Below are 14,874 nucleotides of genomic sequence, written 5' to 3' on the forward strand. Positions count from 1 at the left end.
AAGACTGCTTTTGTGCTCCAGGGTCACATTAAGGCTATAATGCCATCAGAGGACTAATGAAAGATATAAGAACTGTCATAAAATGCATAATTTTATAACTTCCAAAGATTCAAAAGTTAGAGCATTGAAATTATGAGTTTGACTGATGTAAATCGTTTTGACTCATTGGAAACTGCAGTTTGTTCCAATTTCATACATTCCAACAATGTATCAAAACTATATCATTAAATTTAATTGGTTTATGTGTTTTTAATTGTTTGTGCTAATTTCCACATTTTTACATTCAGATAACTTCAGCTGACATCTAATGGCTACAAGTTCATCTTTAAAATGAAAACACTAATAATTTAATAACAGTCTTAATAAAAGTCTCAAAATGAATACCTATTTTTTTATACTGTACAGTATGGAAAATGGATATCATTTTGTGATGCCTAAAATCATGAATCTAAAACTGATAGAACAAAGTTTAGTTTTTATTATTTTATACAAAATAGCTCAGAATTTAAATTTTATCAGTCAATTTGATCAATTGAACAGTTTTTGGCCATATTATAAAAAAATAATTATCAGCTGATCTGTTTTGACCAGATTTTTTATTTTGGTGCACCTCTAACAGGGATTTCTAATTTAAGTTTTACCAACGAAAATTCAGCATTAGCATGTGGTACCAACACTTTGGCTTTGAGGAAAAGGTGTAAAACTTTGGTTGACCTTTTCCACTTCACTAGATGCGCAAAATCAGTCAAAGATTTACTCAAACAATGCTGGAAATGCTTTTCCATTGTTGTGTTTTATTTTATAATAGATGAGATGGAATAGCCCTGTATTGTAATGTTTTGTTTTTTTTTTTTTTGAAACTATCACAAACGTTAAATGACAATGCAAGACTTCAGTCGCATCTGGTTGAACAACATGGTGTCTTGACCAGCACTGCCATTCCTCGCCTGAATAATGATGGATGAAGCGTCAAAGCAGGAGGAATTGTGTCAGGAAGCACATCTGACCTCTCTTTGGCCCTTGTCACCTGATAAGGCTTGTCTGTTTTTATAATATGTGCTTCATGTGACACAGGGCTATTAAACAAGACCCCTTTTTACACTGTAACAAAAATGTCTGCCTGTAAAGGCCTTTTAATCCTGAGAATAAGAGCAGGACAAACAAACCATTAGGAACCAGGAGTGAATGTGTGAGCTTACCAAATGTTTAAGCCAAAATGAGCACTTGTGTTGAAACATAAACACTTCAGTTTGTCTGTTTCCTAATGTCAGCCAGCCATCAGTGCATATCAGCAACCGATTAACAAACCATACAGCAAAAAAAAAAAAAAAAAAATGCATTTAACCCAGTCAAACTATTATTGTCCCTAGTGAATAACAGCTGTGTTCTGTGTTGTAAAATGCAGGGTTGGGTTCATCGGCAGGTCTCCGTTTTATTGGCCAGAGCAGCCTTGCTGTTCTTCTCCCAGATTGAGCTCTTTATTTGTTGTCATGGTTTCAGGATGCTTGATTTTCCCATGGACACCAAAGATTTTGGAATAAGATTTAGCTCTCATTGTTTTATTGTTAAGAATCCACTCCCTATAAAGAAAAACTTGTCATGTTGGTACACATAAGTCCCAAATTAGTGTCATCATTGGCTGTTTGGGCATGTGACACCTACACTTTGGCTTTGAGGTGTAAAATTGTAGTTGACCTTTTCCAGTTAGCCTGATGTGCACAAAAGATTCACACATGAGTATTTATTCTTGTTCAGATCAATTTGATCACCTCCTAAATATAGCCGCCTCAGAAGTTTTAATGCTTCTCCAGTGCAATTCCAATTATGGTTGATAATTTTATGATCTGGCCAATAAAATGATATGTGGCTGATGTTAAAATTCTATAATAATTTGTTAAAACTTTTATGCAATTCCAATTATGGTTGTTAATCACATCCAAATATAAAAGTTTTGTTTACATAATATATGTATGTGTACAGGGTATATTTATTATGTAATATAAATACACACACATAAATTATATATTTAGAAAATATTACATGTATATACATTTATATATTTATATTCTTATATTTTGATTATCTATAAATATATTTAATATATAAAAAAATATTCTTCTTAAATTATACATGCATGTGTGTTGTATTTATTGATACATAATAAATATACACAGTATGCACACATATATTATGTAAACAAAACTTTTATTTTGGATGTGATTAATCATGATTAATCATTTGACAGCCCTATGGCTGATGTTAAAATTCTATAATAATTTGTTAAAACACTAAAAACTAAAATTTGTCATTTTAAATTATTATTTTTGAGATTTTATGAAAGTTTAATTTTTATTTTTTTATTAGTGTTTTTAAAGATGAACTTTAAGTGAACGTCGCATGATGGCAAAGGTAATCCAAATCTAAAATGATAGAAATGAGTATTCGCTATTAAATATTAATATTGGCTGAAAAAATAAAAATAAGAAATCTCTAATATTGGCTAACGACAGTTATATAGTCAATCCCTACTTTTCCAAAGTGTTCTTGCTTGTATTTTTGAATTGCACTAATAGGAGGTTTTCCAATGGGTCTTTTGGTAATTACTGCCGTAAAGCATTTGTCTAAGTGCAGGATTTAGTTGAAGGTTAAATTAAAGCCATTTACTCCGGCTGAATGTACGCCAAGGTCAACACTCTAATTAGGGTCTCTGTCACACAAAGGCCAGTTTTGACTCTAATAAATGAGCCCAGCACTCCCACGATCCCACCCCGCTGCAGTCTGCTGGTTGCCCTCTTGCCCCTCTCATTTTTCAGTCACTTTTATAACTGGACAGTAAACTTCCAGTGGCTTAATGATGATGACTTCTTCATCTGCCCAAATACTCCTTTTGTTGATCCTCCCAGGCCTCCACCCCCTTAAACCCTGGCTAACCTTGGCCCACCACTACCCCTGTCCACTGCTGGACTAATCCCCCCCCCCACAAGCCAATCCCTGACTGACCAGTCAGGGATTTCTCTCTCTCTGCCGATTTCAGCTTTGGCTTTCAGCTTGTCATGTTGTCTCCCCCCAAGCCTCCCTTCCCCCCTTTATTTGTGTGGCCAAGTGGAGGAGGTTATCTCCACAGCCCTGGCTCATATTGGCCTAGCTGGAAAAACCCCGATTTGCACTTCAGGACCCCAGCAGGAAGTCTGTGAGAGGCCTTTAATAGGCAAATGAGCGCAGGGCTTAGGGAACAACAACCTGTTGGCAGTGTGACAAGCAGCGTGAGACCCCACGCCTCATGCCCGGAATAGCCCTTACGTGGTCAGGGAGGCTGAACATTATGGGGCAGCACTGGCTTTCACGTGATGGCGACATTGTCAGGCTATATTGGAATTGGCCTGTGTTAGGGTAGATTTGTTTTTTCTGACGCTGAGTAGATAGCTCCTGAAGACCTCGATGAGGTGTGGCAATTGCCACCTCGATCTATCCCTCCTACCCAGCTGATGCTCATTTGTCACTGTGTTAAAATCACATTTGTCACTGTGTTAAAATCACGTTCTGCTCTCACCTCATCTATGTGATTCTTTCATTGCACTTCTAAAAACACACTCGATAAGGCAATCAAGCAGTTCTTACAAAGAAGCTAAAGCCGCTCTTTTCAAAGCTTACAGCTCTCAATAATTGTGCACTGGTTAACCCCAGCCTGGGCTTCAGTTTGCCCAAATTTAGAGCGAGTTGCTCCATTTGGATTACATTTGTGGCATTGGATCTGAATTGCGTGTTTTCCCAGAAAGAAGAAGAAAACTAGAGTCACACTTCTCACAGCTTGCATTTTGCATTCATTGTTTCTGCTTTGGTTTTCCTACATGTTTGTTTGCCCAGATTCAGATTAAGTTGACTATATTTGGATTACGTTTGTCCCATCGGATTTGGATTTAGGGGTTCTCAGAATAAAAAAAACGTACTCTGGAATAAGAGTCATACTTCGGTAGTTAAATTTATGTTTTGAGTTCTTATGTTCTGGTTTGGTTTGAACTGTTTTGTTTTATTGGCCCAAATTAAGTAGCCACACTTGGATTATGTTTTCCCAGTTGGATCTGGATTGTGCATTTCTCCAGAAAGAAGTGAGAACTAGAGTCACACTTTTGAAAGGTTGCATTTTGCATTCATTATTTCTGCTTTGGTTTTCCTAAACATTTGTTGGTCCAGATTCAGAATAAGTAGGCTATATTTGGATTTAGTTTGTCCCATTGGATTAAGATTGAGCACTTTCTAAGAATGAAAGTCAGGAACACTTCAAAAATGAACATTCTGAACTCAACTTATGCTCTGATTTGCCCCAAATTATGATTTTGTTCTAAATTTGGATTAAGTAGCCTCACTTGTTTTGTTTTTTTCCTATTGGGTCTGGGATGCTTTTCTCCAGAAAGAATAAATTACTTTTCCAAAAACTTTAATTCTGTACTCAATGACTCTGCAAAAAGCTGGCCTTTTGTTGGTCCAAAGATTCACCAAGTTGTATTGGTCTCAATGGATCTAAACAATGATGCTGTCTGTCAGGAATGAGGCAGTTTTCCTGTACCTCGAGAGAATGGAGCACTTCTCAAAAGGAAGTAGGGAACGAGACAAAGCAGAACTCCTAAAGATGTTGAAAGAGCCTCAACCACATGACTCATCTATTCTCAGGTGGCAGTGGAAAAGATACTTCCCATTGTCAGTTCCCATGGCTGGAGACTCAAAGCAGTGCTGAAGGATGGGAGAGAGGAGGGACAGCTCTCTCACTGACTCTTTTGTTTTACCCACAAGCTCAATTGAGCAAAGGAACCCTCCGCTTTGCTCTCTTTCTCCTTTTCCAATGACCCATTAAGGTCTGATAGTGTTAAAGCTAGAGACTTGAATCGCCACTTCGGTTACCCAGAAAATTGAACTTGTGCTGCATTTCATATGCATTTTTTTACAATCTTAACAGACAAAGAGTCGGTCAAAGAGTCTTTCCCATAAATAAAGGTACATTTCTGATCAAATATCAAGCTTTTGTCGATCCCAAGTCCTTGCACATTCGGGGTCCTTAAAGTGTTGTCCTTACACATTGTGTGGTCCAAATGGTATCTGAAGGAGAAACCATGCAATTAAAATAAACAATGTTTAAACAAAGCCCCCAGATTAACTGGAATGACTGCATTAATGACTCTGGGAGGCTAATAAAGCCCTCTGTTTAAAGCTGACTCCCATACTGCTTAAGCCCCTATCTACAAATTCTTATTAGGGTGAGAAGTATATGGCTCGATTTAGACCAACTGTTTTGTTTTTGATCAAAAATTACTTCCTTACCCTTCGGTCTACAAAAAAAAAAAAAAAAAAAAAAAAAAAATTGAATAAGCCCATTTTTATCAATTTGTGTACATTTCCTGCAAGGTTATTTAAATGTTTTTAAATTTTCTCAGAAAGCACGTGCCTGTAATGCATTATTTTGTTGACATGGCTGTTTTGTTGTTTGCTTGACAAATTCTTTGTGTCTTTAACTTTGACAAATGCATTTCACTGTTGCAGTTCTCAGCACACTCTTTGAACCATTGCATCAAGTCACCTTTTTGTTCCACGGACAAGGCTGTTATCAATCATTAACAAATCCTACTACTCGCTGTAGACAAAATAGGATCTTGGGTGTGTTGATTAAATCTACTGTGTCTATTTACCCTCTAAAGTCATCTGATAGGGTTGAGCTGATGAAACTTGAGGTAAGACTTTATGCCAGAAGAGTGAGATTATTACTATTAGAGGGGCATTTTTGGATACAGAATGAGTTGTAATGAATGGTAACAGTTCACAAATGGAACAGAACTGGTTTATACCGTTCCTGTTTTCCAAGGTCCTGAAACAATAGGGTCAACCGAGTGACAATATTTCACCATTATCTTGCGAGATAAGAAGAGAGATGGAGTCATTGTTAGGGAGAGCCTGGAGCACCAGGGGAACCCGATCCTCCTGTATTTGCGTTCAAATCTCTTTCACTTCCTCTGAGTCACTTCTCCGTGGCACGCTGTAGGAAATAATCAATCCAGCAAAGTGCAAAACGTCAACCTCCTATCAAGTTATTTAGACCAGATGAGTCCCTGCCACTCGGCTATTTACAATGGGCCTAAATTCTCAGTTTATCGTCAACCTCCAGCAACAACAGATAAAATGCGACCCCACATTCTTTAGCAAGTGTCCCTAGTTTGCCATTGGTGTGCCCTATCAGTAAAATGGCCCCAGTAATATGGGGAGCAGCAGCAGGGAAGGAACACGATCCTTCACCTTACGTTGTACCCCCATCTGCGAGTGTGGCACTTAGCGGTCTCCGGTGTCACGTTAAGAGAGGGGCATCTGCGCATGGTGCGTGGCGAACGCAGCACGCGTCTGGCGCATGGAGGCGCCTCGCCTCTATTGTGCCGTGCTCAGCGGTATGGTCCTCTCCACAACAGCATCTGTCACCTTAGGGGGTCAGCAAGGGCCAAGATGAATGAGTCCTGAGAGAATGCCCTCTCACACCACAGAGCAAATGGCCGAGAAGAGGGAGGGGGCAAGAGGAATGGGGGTAGGGCCTGCTGTTTGTGTATGTGAGTGTTGAAGGGTTTGTGTATCCAGAGCCACTGAGAACAGGACAGAGAAGGTGGCTCTGCTGGAGTTCCTGAAATCAGGCATTGCTGACCCAACTCTGGACTATCATGAGCAGGGAGCTGCTAGCTCGCAGCAGGGACAAGGAATACTGTCACGTCACGCTTAGCCTTGACGCTGCTTTTGGATATCAGAAGGACGTTTGCTATGGAAATAGGCTGTTTGTGTTTTAGTTGCTTTAAGGTCTTCAGAGGGATTTGAGGCACACTCCACACCCTGGCTGCTTATGAAAGGTACAGAAGCGTCATGTTAGTTTCTTTGACACTCACCGGCTCCTGCTAATACAGTGTCAATGGCCATGGCTCTTAGCGCCCCATTGATTTAAAGATATTTGCATTTTTGCATTGGCTAATTTTTGTCCCATCCCCCAGCTTGAAGTTTTGCTCTTTAAACTCTCTTTCCTGTGGTTAATGTCTCTGAATGTAAAAAACAAAAAACAAAAACAACTAAGTGTGAATTGGTCAGTGATGAGTGCCGAGTCACAATTTAAGTAACAGAGTGATACTCTTTATGTTCAGATGAAATCATGCATTGTGTGTTGCTTTAAGGGCTTGTTTTTAGTCTAAATGTTTGTACCTTATAAAGGGTCTGTTTTTCTAAATTCCACCAGACATTTTTTTTGTGAAACAAATGTAGAATTTGTTCATTGAATGTGCATTGAAAGCAATTTGTCCTCTCCCATTGTGGTCAGTTTCATGTAATTATGCAGATAAGGAAGGAAACAAAAGAGGGAGTGGATTGAGAGAAAGACAGAAAGGTATTTAGTGGTACAGTTCAGTGTGACTTGTGGCACATTTATTTGGCCTTTTATTTAGAAATATAACAGCACTCTCTCAGCAATTTCAGGTGCTGAGGCAACAAACTTTTACAAGAATAAGAAATCAAAAGATCTGCATTCTGAAAATATCCATAAAATTGCAAAGACATAAATATATTTATTATGTTGCTCATTTTTGTTATGAACCAGACAAATCTCTCCACCAACTAAGAACATCCTTGCTAAATGTTTTTGCCCTGGTTGCTAATAATTAAAGAACCTTTTATATGGACGTATTCAAATCTACTTTACAAAGTTAGGTCAAGAAACTAATGCGTCAAACTGCATGTGGCACCCAAACAGTGACTGAAATCTCCACATGTTGCGTCTATTGGACAACATAAGTGTAAAATTGTTAATTTGAGACAAAACAAACATTACCCACAAATCAAACAAACATGTAGCTTTACCTAATTATCTGTGTCTGTGGTTTGGTTTGTTTTGGCTACTTAAAGTGTTGTGTTTCCCTTCTTGGTTATTTCAGGATCCCCTAGTTTATATTTGTACAGCTTTTGGTTACTTTAGTTGGGATTGGACATCCTTGAACACACCATTTGCCTCACACCAAGTCCTTGCTTGTTGGTACAATTGTTTTGTTCGATGAAAGAGGCATGTTCATCGTCTACTAGTGTCATATTGAAGCTTCAGTGATTGATTTGTTTTTAGAATGAACTACATTCTTTCTCTTCAGTTTCTTTTTACTTGGTGCAATTTGAGATTAATTTAGATTTTTAGTGTCTTCTTATGGAACAAACTGGAAAATATAATGTGATATATTACGATACATTTCCATATATGAGAAACTAGTGCTTATATTTTTCAATAAACTGCAATATATGCATTGATCATGTATGGCTTTATACCGATACATATAAAATATTTAGAAATAAAGAAAAAAAAATAGCATTACATGTAATATTAATAAAGTTTTATCCTTTATTGTGCACATATATTGCACACACATGTTCCCGTATAAATGTAAATATATGTACACACATGTATACACACATTCACAGAATGAGTTACAGCATATTTCAAATTCCCAGCATGCTTTGCTTCTGACTGTTAAAGGAGAGTTAATCCTAAAATTAAGTGTTATTTCATGTGTTTTGCTCAATATTAGTATGGGGGATATCTGATTATTGTTCTATTATTTTGGAATTTAAAAGTGTTTCTTGGATGTCTGAGTTTTTGGGGTTACCATTGTGCTAAAGAGTAGAGCCTGGGGTTAAGATGACGGCTGGCCTAACATCGGTTAGACTATATAGTATTTATTTAAAAAGTAATGGCTGTGCACTCTTCAGTATGCTGATAGTATCTGATAAAGGCTTTAGTTTATGCAGGTGTGCTTGTGCTGTTGTTAACTAGCTATATATGAAAATATGAAACATATATAATGTAAATAATTATAAAATATAAGAAATATGTTATGTATGTCTATATGTAAGTACCTCATGAGTAAATATATCTGCAATATATTTATACACATGCAGCACTGTGTCTTATCACATGTACATCTAGATGTTATGAAGTGAATTAATAAATATAAAATTACATATATTATAATATGTAATTAAATATATTTGTTGCATATTTTTCAATGTATAAAAGCAGCAATTCTTTATTTATTCAATATACTGTAATATATTAACACAATATATTATTCTGTATATTTTCAATATACAATTAAATGATTTAATATATTGATCATCCATATATATATTTTTTTGTGTGTGTGTGTGTGTGTGTGTGTGTGTGTGTAAGGGTCATGACTGCTTTTTTTTACTTTTTATTTTTATACATTGTAGATAATCAGTCAGAATTAGAGAAACAAATTGAAAGCCTGTATGGAAGCAGTAAGAAGTGACTGGAGCTGAAACAGCTCTTGGCCTAAAGGCAGGGCCCTCTGCAGGCATGTCCACATTAGCATTTAACACCCTTTGAATGTCATTAGCAGTCAAACTGGACCCTGAGAGCCCTGAAGGCAGGACAAAACTATGCTCAGGTGCTGCTACCACACTTTTCTTCTGTTTATCACAGTATCAAAATGAGTGATAAGCTGAAACTTGGCCCAACAGGCCTCCGGTGAGCTGTTTGCAAAACAGGGTGTGTTACTTGTTTTTTTGAGATATTCAGTGGTGGCATCAATCGACATGACCCATGCGTCACTCCAGCAGTTTTCCATGTCAAACTGCAGAGACTTTGCTGTTTTTTTGTTTTGTTTTGTTTTGTTTTGTTTTGTTTTGTTTTGTTTTGTTTTGTTTTGTTTTGTTTTGTTTTGTTTTGTTTTGTTTTGTTTTGTTTTGATCTAAAACAATGGATTTGCTGATCCATATCCATTGGAGTTTCATAGAGCAAGCTTTTCAGTGATTCTGAGGGTGAAATTTCTCAATTATATCCGGTTTTTCTTGGCAATCATTCAAAATTCTTACAATATTCAAAGAAATGCAGACATCTAATACTATATTAATTGTAGCTGCAGTATTTATTGTGCAGCTAATCACATCGTGTCACCTGGTAGAGATCAGCGTATTTACTTAAATCTAAACAAGTCCATTTTATAACCTAGGCTTTTAAAAACTAAAATTATTCACACAGTTGTTAATTTTCTGATTTTTCTTAAGTATATATAGGTATGTAGGTCATATAATCTTTGCAAATTTGGGATACTTTTGACAGAAGTATTTACTGACTGATTGATGGCTTTACTGCGTTTCACTCTTGTTTTAACCAGGCCAAAAGAACAAAACCTGTCCCATCAGTCTTTGTGTAAGCCTGAAAGTAGGAGACATGGAGATCCTTTCCTCTGTGTGTTCCACAAACATTCCCTTGAGGTCATAGTGTCATATAACTCATCCCTCAGTGTTATCAGTTAACAGCTACATATGTTGAAGATCACCGCGATCTGTTCAACTTTACAAAAAACTCTCTGATCTGAGATAACGCATGGATTAATACTCACTACATATGATTCTTACTAATCTATACGGCGATAAATTCTCCATTCAGTGCTTTTAAATCCCCATTGCAAATTTTGAATGCTGCAATAATATTTAGATTCAATTGTGCAGTTCAAGCAACTGTTGATCCCAATGGATTGCCCTATCAAGTTATTTATCATATGGTATTTATACTGTAAATGAAGCTCTGACTCTTTGTCGTATGTCTGTAGGTGCAGGAATACTGCGGTTCAACTTTGATACACCATGGAGAAGAGGTGATCCTGTCCTTCTGCAGCTAAAGAAATATAATCAAAGGTATAGTGGTAAATATTTTCCAAAATTATTTTTGTTTATTGCTACAGCCGTATTATTGCATAGTAGTAGTTAATAATCAGATATGAGAGCTGTCTCTGAGGGTTTTTTCAGTGAACTTAAAGCGGCAGACTCATTTGTCATCATTTGCTGTCTACAAACAGAAACCAATACTGAACTTTTGTTGTTTCACAAAGCAAACAGAAATGCCAATTAAAACGTCAATGCAGAGCAGATGGTCTAACAGATGAGATGGTTAAACCTGATGTGTAGCTCAGCGGTATGAGTTTTAGCATGCTAACGGCTGACTGGGACTATTTTTAATAAATGGGTACAGTTATTATTAATTATTTTTAATATCAGTATTCATTACATGACTCTCTGGAGTACCTGATTATTACTGGTCAGTTGTTCCTTTCTGTAGTCAAATATTTCTGGGAATGAGCTTAGTTGTTATTGCTAAATAAACCCCTTAAAGTTGATATAAGAACTGGGTCTTGGTCATCCTGTCAGGATTTATTGGTTTGTAATGACCGACTGACTGTACATTACCCTTTTGAGCAAAAATAATTAAAGGAGCTTGCAAAAAAGTCATAAAGATGTTTATTTTGGTGGTTAACATGGTATTTTATTGGAATATTGTTGATCAGGCCTCCCTTCTCATTTGATTTGTGTGTGAGGCATTGTAACTGTCCTGATGAAGTATAGCTGTTGACTCGTTCAGGTACGTTCTGCACATGCTCAGGACTATTTGTGCTAGTAATACAGCAGAAACAGATTCAAGGTCTATTCTACAAAAGACTAAAAATAGGCCTGGAATTAAAATCTCATCCATGCAGTTCATTGGTTTCATTATAGATTAACCCATGAAACTGAAAAAAGTTCTACTGTGTGAGTTCAAAACTGAACTAATCATGACGTGTGTGTGGTATTTATGCAGGACATATTTAAACACAATGACTATGTGAAAATTGTACGTTTTGTTTCAGATCATGGGGAATTCATACGCGGGGCAGCTGAAATCCGCCCGCTTTGAGGAGGCTCTTCACAACTCCATAGAGGCTTCATTAAGATCGAGCGGCGGCGACCCACAGCCCGTATTCACACAGCTGTATCTCCAGCCCGATCAGTATCCTAGCAACCTGGAAGGTAATCATTCGCCTTCAAACAAAATTATTTTGATTTGTACTTCATCATAAATTGCATTTTTTAAGGAGAAACCTGGTAGAGATTTTCTAAATCTAAGTCAAAGAAGCTCTATTACATCCATCAAAAAGCTTTATGTATGGGTCATTCCATCTAAAATGTAGGGTACATTTCATGTCCATTGATGATAATTGTTTTTCTCTAATTAATATCATATTTTATCCAGTATAAAGAAAAATGCATACTATAATCTCACACATATATTTTGTGCACCCTGTTTTTCAGTTTGTTTGAAATTGTCTTCATGTCACTTTATTAATAATGTTTGCAATGTCCGCTTTTTGAATGAGTCTTGAGTTCAAAATAATTTTAAATTAAAGTTTATCTATATTAAAAAAAATACAAAATCTACAACCGAAATACCATTAGAAAATCGTTTAAATTCAGTTTTCTTTCAAAAAAAAAAAATTGGTTTTGTTTTACTAAAAAATATGTCTGTTGTGTTTGTTACTAAACAATCACTGAATGATATTTTTTTTTTTTTATAAATAATTTGTATGACCAGCATCATGTGATTTTCTGTCATTTTCTTCTGCGATGGACTGTTTGAACACATTATGGTAATTTTTCACATTATAGGTTTTCTATATTTGATGTCCAGTGACCTATTGCCATGGAGTCTATTGAATGCCTGTAAACAATGTTGGGTTCATTGTTATAGTTTGCAATATTGTTTTGATTTTAATTCAAATGCATAGTACATTTTGAGTTTAAAATGATCAGGAAAATAGCCTTTGGTTGGCCAAACAAGGCCTGCCATTGAAATTATGAGTCAAATGGTGAAACTAAGTTACCTGTAAACCCGTACAGTTTGTACATAACATAGATGACAAACTCACCAACAGGGAAAAAAAATTTGTTAACCTAGTAATGGATAGTGTGTCCTTTATATGTTTAGGTTTGGAAATTGGTTTTGTTAAATTTTTTCAAATTGAAGGAATTGTTTTTTTATTTGGGAAGGAACTTACATTTTTTTCTTGATATGAAATGAACCCCTAATTATAGACTTGTTGATTATCAAATATATATATATATATATATATATATATATATATACATATATATATATTCATGTATATATATATATATATAGACCACTATATATATATATATATATATATATATATATATATATATATATATATGTGTGTGTGTGTGTGTGTGTGTGTGTGTGCATATATGTATCAATGGCAATAACACACCTGTTTCTGGTTCTACCCTACAGATATTAAGCCCAAAATGGACCTGAGCATGAGGTCTGACCTATCCAGCCATGTGCTGGTGAACTGCCAGTCCTCCAATTCCATTGATGATATGGATGACGAGGAGGATTCAGACACCAGCAGCCCACCGTTGCCTTACCTGCAGGGACCCCCTCCTGATGGCTGCTGCACTATAGACGGTAGGGAAATTGATAGATGATTTTAGGTGATTTTTAGAGTTTTTTATAGGTTTTTTTTGAGTTTTTGTGGAGTTATGATGTGAGGTGATATGTAGTTGTAAGTGAGTGTCAAAGTGAAATGTATTTTAATGACTTTGGAAAGTTTGATTGAGTGTTATTGTGTAAACAGTAAATCATTGTGCGTTAAGCTACATCACTGTGGTCGGTTTTCATTATATTATCTTGCCCAGGGTTCTGTCAAGCAGGAAAGGATCTGCGCCTAGTTTCCATGGCAACAGAGTCTATCGAGGTTCCCGCGGGGTTTAAGCTGGTTGGTGCCAAATCTCCCAGCATCCCAGAGCACATCCTCGTTTGTGCAGTGGACAAGCGCTTCCTGCCAGATGAGAATGGGAAAAATGCACTTTTAGGTTGGTTTTGCCAATACAATTCCAGGGAGTTAAACATATAATCTACAAAGCTCACTGTGTCTGTGAAGTGTTATGTTAAGTAGCAAAATCAGCCATTCAGAAAACAATACTGAATATAGTTTAGATGCAGTGTAAGTCTTGGTCAGAAACCTTTCTTTGTGTGTGTGTTTGTAGGGTTTTCGGGGAACTGTGTGGGCTGTGGTGAGAAAGGGTTCCGCTACTTCACTGAGTTCTCCAACCACATCAACCTGAAGTTATCCACTCAGCCGAAGAAGCAGAAGCACTTAAAGTACCACCTGGTGAAGAACTCTCAGGGTGCTCTGTGCAAGGGAACCCTCATCTGCTGGAAAGGTACCACACTTACAATGTGCAAAATGCCCCGTGGCACAGTGTAAAATACTGTGAAAATTTGGATGACATTCTTTGTTTAAATTCATATGATTAACAATTAGCAAATGGATTTATCTGCTGGAAAGGTACCACACTAATGTAAAAAAAAAAATATGTTTTTGTAAATATTTGCTACATTTCAGTTCAAATGTTGAATAAGTTCAATTTTGCTACATTTAATTTTAATGTTGAATAAGTTCAAATTAGAATCAGAATCAGAATCAGAAAGAGCTTAATTGCCAAGTGTGTTTACAAAAAATAATGCTGCAGACATATCATTTAAGGTAATAAAAACACCAATAATAAAGAGAATAGATAATAAATTATAAATAACAATATAGTAATAAAATATGGATTAAAAGGAAATGTCAGTAGACAGAATTGTGGATGTATTGCATTATAATTGTAAACTAATACTGTATTAGTTGAAAATGTATCAAATTAATTTAATTGGCGATTCAAATGTATACGTGTTTGAATTCTATTTTTAAATTAATTAATTAATTAATAATTGATTATTTATTCCATAAAAGGTAAATTATTTACATAGAATATAATATATATAGAAGTTGAAGAAAATTTCAGTGTAATTATCAAGTGTAATTGTTTTATTCTGCAAAAAAAACTTATTTTATTATAACATATTTTGTGATATTTTGCTACATTTCTAAACATTAAATAAGGTAAAATATTAAAATAAATTTTAATGTCTTTTTAATAGCAATTAAAAATTATTTGGAATTGTATATTATTTTTAAA

The 14,874-nt window shown here is 35.8% G+C and overlaps 1 protein-coding gene across 2 annotated transcripts in view; it reads left to right on the forward strand.

Moving 5' to 3' along the window:
- LOC109056787 (GREB1-like protein) overlaps nucleotides 1-14,874 on the forward strand; it is a 42,335-nt gene that overhangs the window by 3,424 nt on the left and 24,037 nt on the right. The window contains exons 1-6 of one of the 2 annotated variants that reach the window (XM_042769730.1): nucleotides 6,590-6,872; nucleotides 10,629-10,713; nucleotides 11,700-11,859; nucleotides 13,142-13,318; nucleotides 13,549-13,725; nucleotides 13,900-14,076. In XM_042769730.1, the coding sequence (XP_042625664.1) occupies nucleotides 11,703-11,859; nucleotides 13,142-13,318; nucleotides 13,549-13,725; nucleotides 13,900-14,076 (688 nt within the window). In that variant the 5' untranslated portion in view covers nucleotides 6,590-6,872; nucleotides 10,629-10,713; nucleotides 11,700-11,702. Of the gene's footprint in view, nucleotides 1-6,589; nucleotides 6,873-10,628; nucleotides 10,714-11,699; nucleotides 11,860-13,141; nucleotides 13,319-13,548; nucleotides 13,726-13,899; nucleotides 14,077-14,874 lie in introns of those variants that run through there. The other variant, XM_042769736.1, reaches the window with a different exon arrangement.

Source organism: Cyprinus carpio, chromosome A2 (genome assembly GCF_018340385.1).
Source record: "Cyprinus carpio isolate SPL01 chromosome A2, ASM1834038v1, whole genome shotgun sequence".
In the NCBI taxonomy this organism is placed as follows: domain Eukaryota; kingdom Metazoa; phylum Chordata; class Actinopteri; order Cypriniformes; family Cyprinidae; genus Cyprinus; species Cyprinus carpio.